The sequence below is a fragment of the Phallusia mammillata genome, chromosome 6 (assembly GCF_965637545.1).
Source record: "Phallusia mammillata chromosome 6, kaPhaMamm4.hap1.1, whole genome shotgun sequence".
NCBI lineage: Eukaryota > Metazoa > Chordata > Ascidiacea > Phlebobranchia > Ascidiidae > Phallusia > Phallusia mammillata.
In genome coordinates this window covers 12,343,429-12,361,809 of record NC_137257.1, presented here as the reverse complement: position 1 = coordinate 12,361,809, position 18,381 = coordinate 12,343,429, and the positions used below count along the sequence as shown (strand labels likewise).

At 37.7% G+C, this 18,381-nt stretch overlaps 1 protein-coding gene and 1 long non-coding RNA gene across 2 annotated transcripts; both read left to right on the top strand.

Moving 5' to 3' along the window:
- Window positions 1-4,612: 4,612 nt before the first annotated feature.
- On the top strand, window positions 4,613-7,165 carry LOC145234713 (myophilin-like). Its single transcript, XM_080099439.1, has 5 exons — window positions 4,613-4,993; window positions 5,236-5,363; window positions 6,214-6,280; window positions 6,450-6,587; window positions 6,888-7,165. The coding sequence occupies exons 1-5, from the start codon at window positions 4,943-4,945 to the stop codon at window positions 7,113-7,115; spliced, it is 612 nt and encodes a 203-aa protein (XP_079955565.1). The 5' UTR covers window positions 4,613-4,942; the 3' UTR covers window positions 7,116-7,165.
- Window positions 7,166-13,275: 6,110 nt separating this feature from the next.
- On the top strand, window positions 13,276-17,558 carry LOC145233830 (uncharacterized). The gene is made up of 2 exons (XR_013861193.1): window positions 13,276-15,957; window positions 16,181-17,558. It is a non-coding gene; the product is annotated as an uncharacterized LOC145233830 (long non-coding RNA).
- The last annotated feature ends 823 nt before the right edge of the window (window positions 17,559-18,381 follow it).

The window sequence follows — 18,381 nt, the reverse complement described above, 5'->3', positions numbered from 1 at the left end:
ACTAGGAATTCAAACATGCATTAGCTTTCCTGACAAAGGGCTATACACAGACTTGCCACAAGTATAATGACATAGTTGCGTAGGGATGTGCCAAAACTGCAAATGTCCTATTGGTCGAGCACCGAGCATCTCACTTTAATGCTCGGTGCATTATGACGTCACTAAAAATCCCCTTTCCACGTTTAGCTCTACATGGCCTCTTACGTCACCGGCGGTGTTGTATTCAGCTGTACATGCCCATAAACTACGCGTTTTTCCACCATTAAGTGCATTTGAAAAGTCATTCGTTTTTGTTCATAGACACCCTTTAGAACACCAGTTATGTATGTTAGCAGGGCATGAATATGCAAAAAAGGAAACATCTCGAAGTAAAACTGATGCCAAATACTTGAGAAATCCGAAAAACCACAAACAAACTTGTTCAGTCTTCACTGACCCAGCATAGGCGCGGTGTGGCGGGGTGGCGCCGCCACCTTGGTTTTGTAAAGCAAGGTGGCGGCCACCGTGGATATTTTTGAATGCTTGTAGCAGTTTGGCACAAAATATCGTCAAAACTAAAAATCAGGAGCGATTGAGCTTTTAAATTAATGTGCTGGCGAAAAAGCAACGAAACGTGGCTTAAAACTGCAACCTGTTTTGGTCAGTGCCTTGTTTATGACGTCAAACACACATTTGAGGTCAGGAAATGTTTGGCCATTATTGTGTAACCATTCGACTGTGCTGTAATAAACGGTTATTTTAGGTGATACAAAGCAACAACAACGTGACTAAACATCTTTAAATATTGCCAAACCAATTTTAAACGGTACAACAGTGTGTGTTCTAAAATAAATAACATTATTTTTTTCAATATTTTGACCAACAGTCTATATGGGAAGTTTTTTGGGCTTTGAGTTGAGTTCTTGCGGTTTGACGCATTTATGACGTCATATTTTACGTCCGCCACCTTGCATTTTTGTAAAACTCGGCGCCTATGGACACCAGTACCATGATTTTAAGTTTCGGCCAAGTGTCGGTCACGGTCGGGCGAGCACGGGGCAATTGAACCAATAGGAGTCTTTAAAATCCCAATTGTGTCACAAAATTCCAAAGGTTTTAATTTTGGAAAGAAGGGTTGCAGACGCGCGCGAAATTTCCATCATTTGGTACTGATTGAGGGATATCTTAAGCAAGGATGGCAGTACGCATGGGCGTCCGCAGCGGGGGGCACGTGCCCCCCCCCTGGAAAAAAGAAAAACGCAAACGGTCGGAGAATCCGCAACTTAAAACAAAACACAATAAACATTCGCACAGTGTTATACAAAAACTATTCCTGGAACGTAAATTGAAGACGCCGTGGGTCTCCACCCCTTTATTACAAGTGTAACTGTAACAGAACAGAATAAGGTTTTACAACAAATTAAATGAATCGAACATCATTACTTAACAATAGTTCGGTAACAAGCGTATTATTACGTCATTGATGGATGTGTCAAACAGGCATTATGTGATATCTTCACTGTATTTGTTACATCTGATAAGGTTCGTCAATGTAAATCCTACTTCCGTTAAAAAGTATTTGCCAACCTTCCGCATACTTCAGTGATGTTTAATATTGTGTTTATTGTATTATTTTGCTACTTTGGGATTGGCAAGAATGAGTAGCACAGTCAGATGATCTTTGTTCTGAAATACCGTTTATCGAACGGCGAAGTGACGATAGTTTTGCCCTCCCCTGTATTTTTTCCTGCGGACGCCCATGGCAGTACGGTATGTGTTGCGTCGACCGTACCACGCACCTCATTACGTACCGTACCACCATAGATTACTTACAAAAGTTATCTATGGTACCACCGTACAGTACCAAATATCAAAAATCAAAGCGGTACGCCTACAGTACGTGTAACCCTCCTTTCGCATAGTAAGCACAAAATATTAAGCAGTAGCCTAACGTCATAAACTTTTTTTGAGCACTATTTTAGTACAGGGACATATGGTGATGAAATCACGTCATAAACATTTTAAATTCAAGCTTCAGACAGTTTTGATATTATCTGCAAATGGTAACGATTCAAAAATGACCGTTTGATTAAAATTGATTCAAAAATGACCGTTTAATTAAAATTTATTATGCGTACCAGTTAGCCTACGGTACGCTTTTGGTACGGTGGTACGCTCTAGTGAAGGACCGTACCGCCTATACCAGTGGTGGCCAACCTATGGCGCATGCGCCAAACGTGGCGCATTGCATGATTAGAAAGGGCGCATTGCCTTCTTTTGATAATCATGAAAATCAAATTAATAAACTAACAAATAAATAAAGTCAGCCAGCCCTATTAAATATATATATTTATAGTTTATCAGAGTTATTTTTTACTTAATAGTTCTTATTACTATCCTTCTCATGCGAAAGTTGTTTCTTTCTCTCTATGTACAAGAAGTAGTCGTAGAAGGTGGGGTTACGAGACATTTATGGCGCATCCAACACAGTATGTTAAAAAGTTGGCGAATGGTAGCCTATGTAGAAGGTTGGCCACCCCTGGCCTATACAATCCGCGAAGCACACCATTCTCCGAGTGATGAACAGGCATAGAACTACCAGCAAACGCATTGACGAACTGCAAAGTAGGCTACCCGTACGCAATAACATACAAATTAGGCGTTGGTCTCCAGACCACGCCGAAACGAACTGTTATATTGTAAACTGTATTTTTTTGAAACCAACAACCAACTTTTTTTCTCTCCACTCGCGTTCTCCTATCGCAAAGCAAATCCACTTAGTGTGGGGAGTGACGAACCTGACTTTTTACTTTCAATCTGTTAATGCGTACATGTCATTTGAAGCGTTTCATTTCTCCAAATGTGCATCAGGCGATCTGATGCAAACCGATTGCGGGTATTACTGAGGAAGCAAAGGTGCCGCGTTGTCTCGACACAAGAAGCAAGCCAAGGGGTTGCAAAATGTCCTTAATTTATCTGATAGTTTTAAGCCAGGTTAGTTGAAACGGTCATTTCATCATGAGGATTGAGCCTTGTTATTCCCCACCAAACAATTTGCCGAAGTAATTAATATTCAAGCTATTTTTTTGTGCAAATGGCATGTAGCCTAATTAGGACCATGTAGTTTACCATGACATTCTCTCGTTACATTAGGTACAATAAATTATATAAAACGACTTGCTGTTGGCTAGCCTACGCTAAAAACATAAGATGCTGGATGAATAAGTAGCCTACATTAAATATAAATAGTTATTTTTTTATTTTTTAAAACTTTTATTTTCAATACAGATAGGGGAGAGCGGGGTAAAATGAGGTGGTGAGGTAAAATGAAGTTGACCGTTTTTAGGCGACCTACTTACGCCACCGTGCGCCGAATCTGTGTTTAGGCGGCCATTTTGACTATCAATCTTGTCAAGGAAAGATTTTGATTTCGGCGGTTCTTTAAAAAGTTTGGAGTAAAAAATTTAAAAATAGCCTGTTTCTTAAAATAAGTGACTTAATTTTGATTCTTTTTTTCCCAAGACATATACAGTTAAGAAATAAAAAGTCTGTGATTTAGATTGGTTAGTGCTGAGACAAAACAATTGGTAATGAATCAAAAAGTTTTCCAGTTATTATTATTTTTTGTGAAAGCTTTTTCTGTTCAGTACAGATGGGGGGCAAAATGAAGTACCCCACTTCATTTTACCCCACTGTGGTATTGCAATACAACGAACCCATATTTATTGTTTTCGCTATCACAATGGCAAGCTATCCAGTATTTTAATTGGTATAGCATAGCTGGCTAACTGCCAAACAGTACTTCTAAAAGAGTCCTTTAAATAACATAGTGCTGAATGCTGAGCCAAATATGGACAATGCTATCAGTATCACAGACACTACATCAAATCGTGATTTGTCATTTGCCCAATCTATTTGTGATGTGATGCCAATTCCAAAAGTCAAACAAACAACTATTAGAAAAAAGAGGTGTTCAACAAGTATTTTAACTAGCTCCCCTTATCTGTTAAAGCTGAAGTTACAAACATGAAACAAAGAAAAAAATACCTAAAGGAAAATGCTGCAAGAAGTCTTTAAAGTATAAAAAAGCTGCAAACAATGTGAAAGTTAATCAAAAAGAAGATGCAGCCTACTTATTTTGTGACTTTTATTTCATTTCTGCAGAAGGATAGGTTTGATGCTGTATCTGTCCTAGGTAGGCACATTACTTGTGTGCTGGAGTTGAAGAGTTTGAAGCTGTATTCGCTATATTTGCGATTTATGCCAGTGATTAGCCTTGTTACTGAAAAAAAGTGTTTCTTGGTTGTATTTGTTGTTGTTTTTCGCAACTACTTTGTTTATAAATGCAAAAAAACAATTTGTTGCTATTTTGTGTGATTTGTTCTTACTCATTTTAGTGCAGTATGACAAAACCTCATTTTACCCCACCCATGGGGCAAAATGGGAAAAAACGCACCCTTGGGAATTTTAAAATAACTTGTTGTTTGTAAAGTAAAGCTTGGCTATTGGGGTTGGTTTCTGTAGGATATAGATTAAACTACCTGTCATGTAAGTTTGGGTTCAATATTACCAGTGTTAACGAATCTACGACGGTTTCCGCTTAAGTGTCCCATTATACCCCGCTTTCCCCTATAACGTAATTATGCGTATTAGATAATATTGTTCAAATACAAACCAGTGATAGGACATACTCTATAAATACATCAGGGCATGACATCATTTTCTGCATTAAAAACCTCTAGAGGTTATTAAACGTATTCCCATGAGAGATAGACAAATTATTAAATAACTGTTGGACGTGTCAGATGCATGTTTATAAGCTTCGCGCTATTCGCGTGCTAATATCGTAGACGAACGAATTTCAGAGCCCCAACTCTAAGGCAAACTAACCTCACGTAAGGATGAAAAGTGCTTTTGTTTTATGACAGGTACTATTTGACTTAAAGATTTAGGTTTGCATAACATGGCTAATCCAGGTTACGCATACGGCCTCAGTGCAGAAGTTGCCAGGAAGGTAAGCAGATTATATAGCCTAAGTAGTGATGTACGGAAAATATTTCGGGATGAACTTAATTAAAAACATTGCACAAACATGGATTAACATATCTTTTGCAAAAAGTAGGCCTACCCTTGTTTAAGAAATTTTGCAGCAATTTTTATGAGATATAAACCGCAAAAAAACTTACAGGACACGTGGTTTCTGCATGGCTTGTAGCCTACATAATGATTTTGTTTTGTCGGTGTTTCGGTCCTTAGATCCAAGGAAAGCGAGATCCAGCCAAAGAAGTCGAGGTGAAAAAGTGGATCGAAGTTATTTGTGGTCCTGTGTTCGATAACTCCTTATCATTTGAAAAAAATCTCAAGGATGGAAGAACGTTATGCGGGTTAGATTTTCTTGAGAACCAAAAAAGTCGAATTCGCCATTTAATTTTATCGAACCAATTAGGGATTCTTAAATTATAGCTCACTGAAAGTAATGGTTTGGGTTCCAATTGGGATTAACGCTAATTGTTCAGTTGCGCAACTATCCCAGGATACACATGATGATTCGTTGTAAGTGCAACTAAATTAAAGTTAAAGAAAAATTTTATTTGAACTTAGGCTACCCCGTGTGGAGTTATGCTTGCGGATAGCTGTTTAAACATAGCAACAATCATACTTGCCACAAATGGTTTAAAGCAGTGGTTCTCAAACTTTTTTGTCACGACGCCTCTGGAAAAGTTTTCTGGACTTACGCACCAGAAAATAAAAGTTAATGAGGAAATTTATTATTAAAGTTGTGTTTATTGACACAACAACTGCCCTTGTAGCCTACTTAAATGCGAGATTTCTTCTTAGGACAGTCATCTTTATTTGTAGATTTACCCTTAGAATGCAACATTAACTTTCTGTTTACATCCATTTTATTGTCTCCTATTAAGTAGGCTGACTTACAATTACACAATGTTACTGCTGTATAGAAAACTGTTGTTGCGTAATAATAAACGTGCCAGGAATTAAAACTATTAAACAGTTAAATTAAATCTATTAAACAGCACTTGGAGAACAATTTTAGCCTAACTGTATTTCGACAAAGTTATAAAACTGCACTTAACCTCATTTTTGTAAGATAAACTAAGTTCAGCCACGAAACGGAACTATTCTGCGACTATTCTGCGAAATTGAAACGGCGCACCAGGGCATCGCGACGCACAGTTTGAGAACTACTGGTTTAAAGTTACGTTTTTGTTGTAGGTTAATCAACGTACTGAAACCTGGAAGTGCAAAGAAAGTTTCAGAAAGTGCGCAAGCTTTTCAACAGGTAACGCAGTGGTTTATTGTTAAGCTTTTATGTGTGTAAAAACCTGTTCAAACAAGTTGCACAAACCTGCAATATTTTGTTATGAATTTCAGATTTTTTTTCTTTTTGTATTCAGTTGATTTAAATTAGTAGAAAGTAGAAAATGAGTGAATGTGGGTTACGGTTTCAGATGGAAAACATTGAGAAATTTACTAAAGCTATCGAGACGTACGGTGTGCCCAAAGATGATATTTTTCAAACCGTTGATCTTTACAATGGAACAAATATTCCACAAGTAACAGCAACCTTGATCGCACTTGGTCGGGTGGTAAGTAAAGTACCTAATTTTAAGACGCGTCGTGTGATGTAAAATAAGTTGTTCAGTCGTAAAAAAATACAAAAAAGTCGATATTTGTAAAAAATAATAATAATAATCAGATTTATCTTTCAATAATTGTTTATTTAATGATTTTATGGCACTATGTCTTAGCGCTTTTTTAATTGGTGTCTGGAAGTGGCAATATAAAATTCGCCCGGTGCAACCAAAATCATTACGACAATTAAAAAGAAAGTTATTCGGAATGCACTCGCAAGTATGAAGCTAACAATACATATTTTTGTCCTTCAGTGCCAAACTAAAGAAGAATGGGATCCCAACTCACCAAAATTCAAAAACTGGCCGCTATTGGGTCCAAAGCCTTCCCACGAAAACGTGAGAAAATTTGATGATGCCACCTTGGCAGAAGGGCGGAAGGTGATAGGTATTCAAGCTGGTACTAACAAGCTTGCAAGTCAGTCCGGCCAAGCTTTTGGAAGTCGTCGTCAAGTAAATACCAAAGAAGGACCGCGATCCTAAAGATTCGTTGTTGTCAGTTTTACACTAATAATAAACAAGACTTATTGACTCGGTGGAATTTACACAAGTGTTGTTTTATTGAGTACGGGGAGTCGGACTTGAAAAGTTGCTTTAAGATTGTAGGCACAGCTTGATATAACAAGAAAAAAGTCAGATATTTGTTCAAATAACACAATTACAGCTTACAGATAAAAGGTTTCAAAAATGTTTAATTATTAGGTTTGTTGACACTAAAAACATTTAACCCAAGCTTGCACGAAAGTAATTCGATTTTGAAAAAGTATAACTAACAAACACATTTCTCCCAGTAACAGGCCAAATACAGGCATAATTAAAAAAATTTAATGTGCTGCAATCGACCAACTTAAACTTTTAAATATCACAATCCCTTGAGCTCCTTCTTTTAGGTGCACTTTGGCCTGGAATTTCGAAAGTTTTGTGTAGTGTGTTTGTTTTTAAACCCAAAATGTAGCTAAGGTTTGCATCAAAAAATACATTACGTATGATCAATAAGTAGGTGTACTCAAGTCAAAATATGTACTATATTGGGTATTATTGCACATTTTTGATTGATGTTTACAAGTTGGCAGTGAAAAATTTTAAAATAGCATGGTGTTGCTACCACTTTATAATGATCTCAAAATATTTGTTTACAACCTCACAAGCCGATGAATTTGAATACACATCCTACCGATAAGTTCAAACCAGGGGCGTTAATTCATTGCAAATATTAAGGAGAACAGTTTACTAACTTGTAGAATTTGATGACGTCGTAACAATTATTAAAAACGCAATGAGGTCACACTACACCAATACAGATCAAAAAGGGGTTGTCTACTAAATAACAAGGCCAAAATCAAAGAAAATCCATTTCGCCTACGTTTGCTAACGTTTGGGTGAGGGTTGCCTATACCACCACACTTGTGTGATATGTTTTTTTTTTTTTCTTTACAGCCGATCAGTTTCATCAATGGTTTGTAAAGTGTTTTTGAAACGACCTCCGCCTCCCCCGTAAAGTTAGTTTTTTCGAGTACTCGCTGTGATGGACGCTAAAAACGTTTATAACCCATGGCACTCTTCTTAAAACTTAAAATGCTTTGGAAAATGTCCCGATTAAAGATAGGAAACAATTTTGGAAATATGACACAAAAAATCAGCGCGATTTTAAACATATAGTTGTCTCGCAGGTTAACTATTTTGGGGCGCATATGTATTTTAAAAAAACGTGACCCCAAGGCCAATTTAAATTAGGCTAGTGTCCTGCCAATAACCCAGACGAATATATTTTTACGCAAACTTAAAATCAAATTATTCCAGTTTGTCTTGGGCTCGAGGTGGGAGAAAATAAAACGTAACACTCGAACGTTGAGGTGCAAATATGTTGGATGTCGAGTCCTACATTTTATCCTTAGTTGGATTTTAAAACTTCTTGACATCGACTACGAAACCCCTTTGGAAACACTTAGAAAACATGCATTATCCTTAATGGAACTCTTATCGATGCCAAAATACTTAATTATTCTGATTTACTTAATTGAAGGAATAATATAAAGAGGGGAAATAGTAGCCTACATAAACGAACAATTGGCAAATAAATACAAATTCACCCCGAATGGCAATGACTTGAAAGTTTTCATTAAAATGGTTGCCGCCTTGCCACCCGAATAGGATCATTCTGATAAACCTTCGAAAGCCAACTTAAATTTAGTTGATAAATGCCCATAAATATTTCAAGTGTGTAAAACACCATGGCGCTCTACAACAATAAAAAAACAATATGTATCGGTTCGCCGAGAAAAGCAATAAAGTTGGAACGGGTCTTCGGCCTCACATCAAATACCACCCCTTGGGAAAAGTTAACTTTGTACTCAAAAGTCTACAACTCTACAATTGAAACCAAATCACGTTCTTTTTAAATAAAACTAAACCTGCGTGCCAGTGTAACAAACGAAACACTCCACTTCCTTAAAAAAACTGACTTCGATCAATGTGTGTCCTGTCAAAATCCCCCTGAAACTGTATCCCACTTTTTTACCATTGCAAACATGTTAAAAGCCACCGGGAAGATGTAGAGTCTTGAATTTCAGCAAAACCTTTTAACTTGGTTGCAAACAAATCCCATAACTCTTATCTTTAAAACTCATCTTGATGATGATTTGTTGAATTGTATATCCCTGGTATGTGCGCGGTTTGTTAAGTAGGCCTATGCAGGGGCATTGTCCACGCTATCCTTGTTTATTTCATTGCTAAAGACGATTAAAAATTCTATGTAAGTGCATTGAACGCTAACAAACTTCCGACCTTTTCGAAGTGGTCTGGCCTTTTGGTTGGTGCTATTTTTTATGCTCGTCCGTCTTTTCTTTTTTGTGTCTTTCCGTATATGTGAATGTAAAAAAACGGTTTGCTAAAAAAGCAGTCTAAGGCAGTGGTCGGCAACCGCCGGTTCGTGGCCCCATACCGGTACGGGACGAATTCGTTACCGGGCCGTATAAAGTTTCAGGTTAAATGCTCTAAAATATTTTTCCCAAATCCCGGGGATGATAAACTAATTTATGTGTTTTTATTGCTAAATATTTGTAGTTTCTTGAAAACTGCAGGTCCGCGATAAAATTTCCCTTTCAAAAACGGCCCGCAGTGCGAAAATGGTTGCCAACCCTTTGCCTAAGGCATTCCCCAAACTGTGGGTCATGGCCCAGTACTAGGCCACCAAGACATTTTCAATGGGCCACAGAGCCATTTAAACAGATTCTACTGTTTTCTTATACTGTAGATATTATGCGCTGGTTGCATCTAACTGTTAGATTCTAACATATACAGAATCGCTTGGATCACCTGGATCGCTTGGTGCATTGCTTGGCGCACCTTTATAACACTTGGTGCACCTTTATATCGCTTGGTGCACCTTTATATCGCTTGGTTCACCTTTATATCGCTTGGTGCACCTTTATATCGCTTGGTTCACCTTTATATCGCTTGGTGCACATTTATGAGCCCACACAGCAACGTAGCCGAGCCCCTGTTTAGTCCCTATAAAATAGATTCATGTTTAGTCCCTTAAGATAGCGCTTATCCCCTTGTTAGGACCATGCTTAGTCCCCTAAGCGAGCGCGATAAGCCCCTGTTATGCCCCTCAATCGCTCGCTTAGCCCCTGTTTAGTCCCCTAAGCGCACGCTTAGCCCCTTATTAGTCTCCAAACCGCTCACTTCGCCCCTGTTATGTCCCCTAATCGCTCGCTTAGCCCCTGGCATGGTCATGTTTAGTCCCTAAAGCGCCCGCTTAGACCCTGATTAGTCCTTAAAATGCGAGCTTAGCCCCTGATTAATCTCCTAAGCGACCGCTTAGAAGCCTGTTTAGTCCCTTAACTAAGCCTTCGCTTAACCTCTGGCATCGCCATGTTTAGTCCCCAAAGCGTTCGCGTAGCCTTTGATTAGTCCCCAAAGCGGCAGCTTGGCCGCTGATTAGTCCCCTATAAGCTAAGCGATCGCTTGGCCCCTGTTAAGCCATTTTCAGTACGCCATTAATCCGCTCAGTCTCCGCTTAAACCGGTACGCGTATGTTTTGTCAGTTACTCCCTTTGTCCCTGCGTAGCTTAGTCCGTAATACCCAGTGTTATATTTTGCAGTATTTTTAATTGTTTAAAAAAGTAACTGTGTTTCTTGCATGTGGGACTTCTAAAATATTTTGGTTTTTACTGTCACTAATCAGGAAAAGAAAAAAAACTTATGAACTTGGAAAAATAAATTTTCCAAAACGAAACCAACAGCAAACGTATATTTAGAAGTCCATCGCATTAATTTATTGTCGGGTGCTGGTCTTCTGTGCTCTTTTTCTTTGTTTTTGACCCTTCTTTTTGCCAGCGAATTCATACACTGTTGAAAGTACGTTGTTTTTTCAAGTGCACTTTTTGCCTGCCAAGCAAAAAGTGCCAGCTGAAATGCATCATATCCAGCAGGAGCCAAGTGAAATGGTCCCGTTTTTGCAAACGCTTTTTAATGTCGGAATATTGGCTAGTTGCCAAACCATAACGGATCTTAATAAGCTTTGGAAGTGTGTGTTGTTTCCACTCGGCCTTGACTTTGATGACGTGGTTCATGGACTCGGCATTGTTGTTAGTCCACATGCCGCCCACCACATGTCACATGAACCAAAAGAGGCAAAAATCTGAGTTGGACATAACTAGAGACTTCGGGTTCGGTTAAGGGATTAAACAGGACTATAACGGAGGCTAAGCGCTCGCCTAAGGAACTAAACATGACCACAACGTTAGCTAAGCGCTCGCTTAAGGGACTAAACATGACCATAAGAGGGGCTAAACGCTCGCTTGAGGGATTAAACATGACTATAACCAGGGTTGCCGTACCGTCCTTATTTCTAATATTTGTCCTTATTTTGAACGGCTATGTCTTAGAAAAGTTCATTGTCCTTATTTCTAAGAAATGTCCTTATTTTTGACTGTAGTCCTTCTTTTGTCTTATTTTCAACAATTACAAGTTAAATCCCTGCTACAAGTAACAGTGAGTCTAGACCTGAGCTGTCGTGAGATGCACAAAATATTTTCTACGAACAACGAGTTACTGAAACAGATTGTTTCTGTCAAAAATATTGCAAATGTTATGTCATGACTCGTATAATTGCAAAGATTAGTTTAAAAACGTTTGTTTCGTTTCGCCTAAAAAATTGATTTTTCGGTTGTCCTTATTTTTGGTTTCAAGTCAATGGCAACCCTGACTATAACGGAGGCTAAGCGCTCACTTAAGGGACAAAACATGACCATAACGGAGGCTAAGCGCTCCCTTGGGGGATTAAAATGTCCATGACAGGGGCTAAACGCTCGCCTAAGGGACTAAACATGACTATCGTATGGGCTAAGTGAGCGCTTTTAAATCGGGGTTAAGCGACCTTGCCGTGATGAGCTACTCGGGCTAAGCGGGCTCGCAGTTATAGACGGCCCCGGTGGTTCCCAAACTTTTTGTTGTCACGGACCCCTTTTATAAGTTTTATACGCCAGCGGACCTTCAACGTAATTTTCTCTATGTTTTCTCTAAGTCTCTCTATGTTTTTCGTTTCTATAGCATTAAATGTTAATATAAGGCTTGCCAAATTCCATCCCTAGAAAGAAGGACACATTGTTAAAAAGAACATGAAAAAATACTTCAGCCCCCATGTATTATTCCGGTAAACTTTGTTGCTTAAAGTTTAGCAGTTCGTCACTAATGTGGTTTGTTGATTTATCCTTGGTGATGTTTATTGAGTTTGAGGCTGTTTTTGCACAACTTAAAATCTACTGATCGCTTTGAATGTTACTGTGGTTCTATAATAGTTCGGTAAGAGTAAACTGCACACTGCACTGATAATTTCTCGTCTGTTTCCTTAACTAAAGTAGTACGTATTTGCAGAACCCGCTTTTGCCCTTGTGCTCGTATTGCTGCTGAACCCTCGAGCGCCACCTCTGTCCTTACTGCCTTAATAAAAGAATTCGCTAATTTGGCTTTTGGTGCCTTGGAGTTGTTGAGCGCAAGAAAGTGTGCGTTAAGAACTGTTTTAGGAATTTAAGTGACCGCCCCTGTTGTGCTCTCTGGGTGGGTTGAGTCACGCCCTCTACCATTTGAAAGGCAGCGCAACAGTACGTAACAAGTAAAACCAGCGTTTTTACCCAGTGGGCTATACAGCAGTTTGCGAGTGCTTCACCGAACGTGACGTAAAAATTCGGCTTGTCTAGTAAACAATCATTTTGTTGTAAAAGCCAGTGTTGCGGCGAAACTCTGTATGTTTAAGAAAATAAATGTATCGATGCTTTGGAAAAATTTTAAACTTATTGTGTACGTGAAAAAAAATTATGACCCCCACTTGATGTCCGAAATTGTTTATGAAGCCCATCAACGAAAAATGTTGGACACCCTTGGTTTTAAACGTTTAAAACAGGATTCAATTAGTTACTGTGTGAAGCACCGTGTATTGCAGAACAAATAAGCGCAAATATCATACGAGTGACTGTGATTGCATGAACATTTTATTTCGTCATTGTCACATTTTCAGTACTCGACCTCGATTGTCATTTGTCGCTACGGTATTTAACACCTTTTACCATCTGTGCAGTTACGTCATCGTCACCTTTCTCACTTTTTATGTTCATGTGTGTTGTAACGATACCAGAGACGATAACATCTCTCTCACACGAGAGACTACCTCTCTCACTCCTAATATCTAACGAATATCTTTCTTAACGCAATGAACTAAGATTAAGGTTATAAACGCCGTCTTCCTCATTGGACTAAGCTCAGACAAGCAGTAGCTCAGACAGCCAGGGACTTTTGTTCCAACAACCCCCACAACTGTGGGCCTACCTTAATGTGTTTTACTTTTATTTTCGCCTTTTACCACAGCTATAGTGGCTCTAGTACAGTGGTTCTTAACCGGTGGGAGGGAAATTACGTAAGCTTGAAATAAGCAAACTCGGACTCGAGGGGTCGGATCCACTGATCTCTATAAACCCTGGATTGCGCTACTCCGTTGAACGGTTGGGTGGTTTTTGAAGCAAATTGAAGCGTAATGGCGGCTGAAAAGGAAGCCCCAAAAATGCATTGCGGGCAATGGGGAGAGAGTGGAAAAATGTCGATAAATTTTGTTTTAGGCATTTTTCAGATATGATCAGCAGTTTAATAGGGCGCATGTATTCCAGTGTGTAATAACCTATAAATATGCGTAAATTGACTGTGAGGTGTAAGTATGTGTACTGGGAATTAAAACGTTTTTAAGTTAGTGTTGAAATAAATCTTTACTGAGTTGTAATAAATGTTTTTTTGGTTCAATATGAGTAGTTTACATGCGTTCCTCTATATTTAAGACAGAAATCCAACAAAAATGGCTCTTTCCTTCACACATGATGATGTGATACTTCATTCAACATCATCTTGTGCTGATCCAAACTGCTGTTTTTGATTGTCACCAAAGTCTTGGAACTAAAATGTGACTTTAAAGTTTTTTAAAAGTTTGTTGCAGTAGGTTTAACATTTTTACTTGTATGCTACAAACTGTAAACCTAGTATGCTCAATTTTTTAGCTTATTTAATGTAACCTTTTCAGTTTGCAACCAACATGTGTAGAATAAATTTTTGGTAAAATGTTTCGAATTCTCAAACTTAACTAAACTCCAAAAAGAGATACATGTACATAAATGCATTTAAGACCTCACACCCAAATGAGATGCCTATTTATGTACTATTTTAGTCAGAATCATGACATATTGTTTTATTTCCATTCAATATGCAATTTCCTGCAAAAAAACATGCCTGCACAACACTCCAACACTTAAATTCTTTCTTGCAAAACAGGAATGAAGGCAACGATTACAAATGCACTATATAGCCAAGTTCATACAGATATCCTGCATTTATTGTCAGATGCATCACTATTATTGGTGATCCCATTATAACAGATAGTGCATTCACCAGATAAAAAAAACCCTCAAAGTTGTTAATTAAGTTTAAAATGTGCAGCATATCATGTTACAGGCTATGTTTCAGAGATGATTACAAGACATACTTAGTCCTAGTAAAAGAGTATACACACAAAAAATATTTAATGTGATTCCAATTCCTTCATAGTGTATTTGTTGTAGAAAAAGGCTGTATTGTAATCTTGCAGTGTCGTGAAGCTTGAGGGTGTGGGAAGAGACTAAAACATTTCCAGTGGACTTTACCTAAGACAATTAATGTTGCTTATTGGAGAAACATAAACCCGATTGTGTCTGAAATGTTTAGAAACAACTTCATGAGAATTTTTAAATCTTATAATAACACCAATTTTATATTAGATAATAAACAACCAAATCAAATGCACTCATTTAAGAAAAAAAGTCAAATACTGTTAAAAATATTTTGAGCAAAATAGTTGAAATATTGTATTATTATTTTGCGTTTTTAATTAAAACGTTCCAACCACTTGTTCCTCAAAATTTCCTGGAGTTTGATGACAGTCAAAAACAGCAGTTTGGATAAGCAAGGTAATGTCACACAAAGTATCACATCACCTTGTGTGAAAAAAATAGCCGTCTTGTCGGATTTAAGTCCTAAATACTTAAAAAAGCACGGAAATTACTTATATTGCACAAGAAACATTGATTACCACTCAGTAAAGATTTATTTCAACACTAACTTAAAAACGTTTTAATTTCCAGTACACATACATACACCTCACAGTCAATCTACGCATATTTATTGGTTATTACACACTGGAAGACATGCGTCCTATTAAACTACTGATCATATCTGAAAAAATGCCTAAAACAAAATTTATCGACATTTTTCCACTCTCTCCCCATTGCCCGCAATGCATTTTTGGGGCTTCCTTTTGCAGCCGCCATTACGCTTCAATTTGCTTCAACCGTGACGGCCAGTGCACCCGATCCGTCTGGAAGTCCCCGATTAAAATCGGCTGTGTTACGCAGAATAATGCGTTTCTTATCGGGCGGGATTAGAATCTTTAGAACCTGTGTCATAACACAGCCCGATTGCGGACGGTTTTATCGGTAATGGCAGTGGAGCATTAAATTTGTTTTTTATTGGCAAATATTATTTTTGCTGTGATAAACAAATGCATTTTAATGCATTCTAAGCTGTAAAATGCATTCTAAGCTGTAAAATGAATATGTTAAACACTAAAATGAGCCAAGAATCAAGATTGAAGTACCTGATTGGCATCAAGGTTCTGGCAATGAAGCAATGCAAAGAGACCTTTCAGTGAGAAGAATTTCAAGTTATTACCTTTATATGAAGCAAAGTGAGGACCAGCACACTGTCATATGAGGGCTTGTAGATTGGATTTGAATTGAAATGATTCACAGTAAGTGGCTGTCTTGTTACTGCCTTTCTAAACTCAACTCTTTCTGTATTTCTGGCTGATGTTATTTTGAATTTTAGCACAGTTAAAACCCCCAATATTGAATATTAACTCTGTTTTATAACACTTAGACTGCTTATTGGTGACTAAACTCAAGCCTCTTTTGTTTAACCCATAATTGTCAAGTTAAATGAGCATACACTTTATCTTTATTTTTTTATTGCAGTTCACCATCCGGAAAAAATGCTTAAAGCTTGAAAAAATCAACAGAAACATTCCATATCAAAAAAATTGAAGAAAGTCTTTCATTGCAGAAGAATTTTGTCGACAAAAACAGCTCTCTCTTAAAGTGTCAGCAAAATCATTGATGTATACGACCTGTTACTTGCCTCACAGGAGAAAATTGTATGTCGAGATATGCACCACATACTTTTTTTACATGAATCAAATCGGAATACGTGTTATTTCTTTTCCACTGTTCTACCTGCCTGCAAGTTTATTTATTAGTTCTTATACCAGTGGTTCTTAACCTTTTTGGTGTGGTTTCCCACTAAAGTCAACCACCAACTTCGAATTTCCCCCTCTGTTATTTTTATTCTGATGTTTTGTGCCCTATGTTAACAAAAAAATTATTCTTTAATCGAAATAATTTCGTGAAGCGATTTGATCTGGAACTCCGAAGGTATACTGCAATCTTGTGCAGTTTAAATAGTGCTTCTGTGAGAGATTAAAGTTTTTTGGATATATTAAAGAGTTTCCTCTGCTTGCAATAGTCATTTATTGCATCACAATCAACAAACGAAAGGCTTTGATTCGCGCACAATAGCAAAGTCATTGATACTTTTAGTCTTGTCTGTGATGTAACAAACAGACTTTGGATTTGTATGTGTCTCGTAAGCCTTCCTGAAATTAATCTAACATGTTGTTGCGGAAAAATGTTAGGAAAGTAACTTTCAACGATTAATTCAAAGCCGGGTTCGACCCTCGGGCCCGAGTTTGTTTACCTGACTTACATAATTTCCTTCTGAAAACATCAAATTTCCCACCGGTTAAGAACCACTGTCTTATAACTTACTCAAATTAAGAATTTGTATTCAAACTTTTGTAGGCGTTGATATTATTTTACCTCCATGGTGATTATGGTCTCATGTAAATTCTGAGAATGTTTTGCCCTCTGATGTAGAATCGGACAGTAAAAGTGATTCATCAGACATAAATTGAGAACCTCTAGTTTTGACCAGTAGTCTGCATGATAGCATGTTGTAACAATTGGGTGGTTCAACCTCATTTTTCACATGATATCCGGTTTAATTTTCTTAATAATTTAGCAAATCATTACATTTTCAGCTGTGCAATATTGTTTCACCTTTTTGTTTTATTTTAGTCTGTTTACTTAAAGATCCTTGTTTAGTATGTACTATATGTACTTGTAAATGCAGGTTTTTAACTGACCAATCAACCAATTGCTGTGAATGTAATTATTTATTCTCTTCCCATTTATTTCTGCTTTCATATAACTATGGGACTCAACTTGAAAATGTTGAAGTGTGGAAATTGGTTTCATAAGGTGCTTTTTCCATCAATAAAGTGTTGTCCTCACTGTGCATTTGGTGTTTCATCATTTTCATCAGTACAGGCTTTAACGTGTTTGAGACCACTAACGGCTTGAGGTATATGTAAACGGTTTTTACACGCCAACTCTAAACAACATTCAGTAAACGCTTGCAAAATATCGTTAAAATCTGATCATAACGTCGAAAATGAGAGGCGTACATCATAGGCGAATACATGACATAACCGCTTTAAAAATGATTTTTGAGCTGTCGAATTATGTAGCCTATAAAAGCTCCAGATGACAAACGGTTTAAGGTAAACGCAAACGGCTTTTACAGATCAACTCTAAAATACATCCAGTAAAGGCATACAAAATATCGTTTAAATCTGATCATAACCTCGTAAATGAGAGGCGTGCATCATAAGCGAATGCAGGGCATGACCGCTTTAATAATAATTTTGCGCTGTCGAATTATGTAGCCTATAGAAGCTCCAGATTTTAAACGGTTTAAGATAAACACAAACGGTTTTCACAGGTCAACTCTAAGATACATCCAGTAAAGGCATACAAAATATCGTTTAAATCTGATCATAACCTCGTAAATGAGAGGCGTGCATCATAAGCGAATGCAGGGCGTGACCGCTTTAAATATGATTTTGCGCTGTCGAATATGTAGCCTATACAAGCTCCAGATTTTAAACGGTTAAAGATAAACACAAACGGTTTTCACAGGTCAATTCTAAAATACATCCAGTAAAGGCATACAAAATGTCGTTTGAATCTGATCATAACCTCGTAAACGAGAGGCGTGCATCATAAGCGAACGCAGGGCATGACCGCTGTAAAATGATTTTTGCGCGGTCTACCCATAT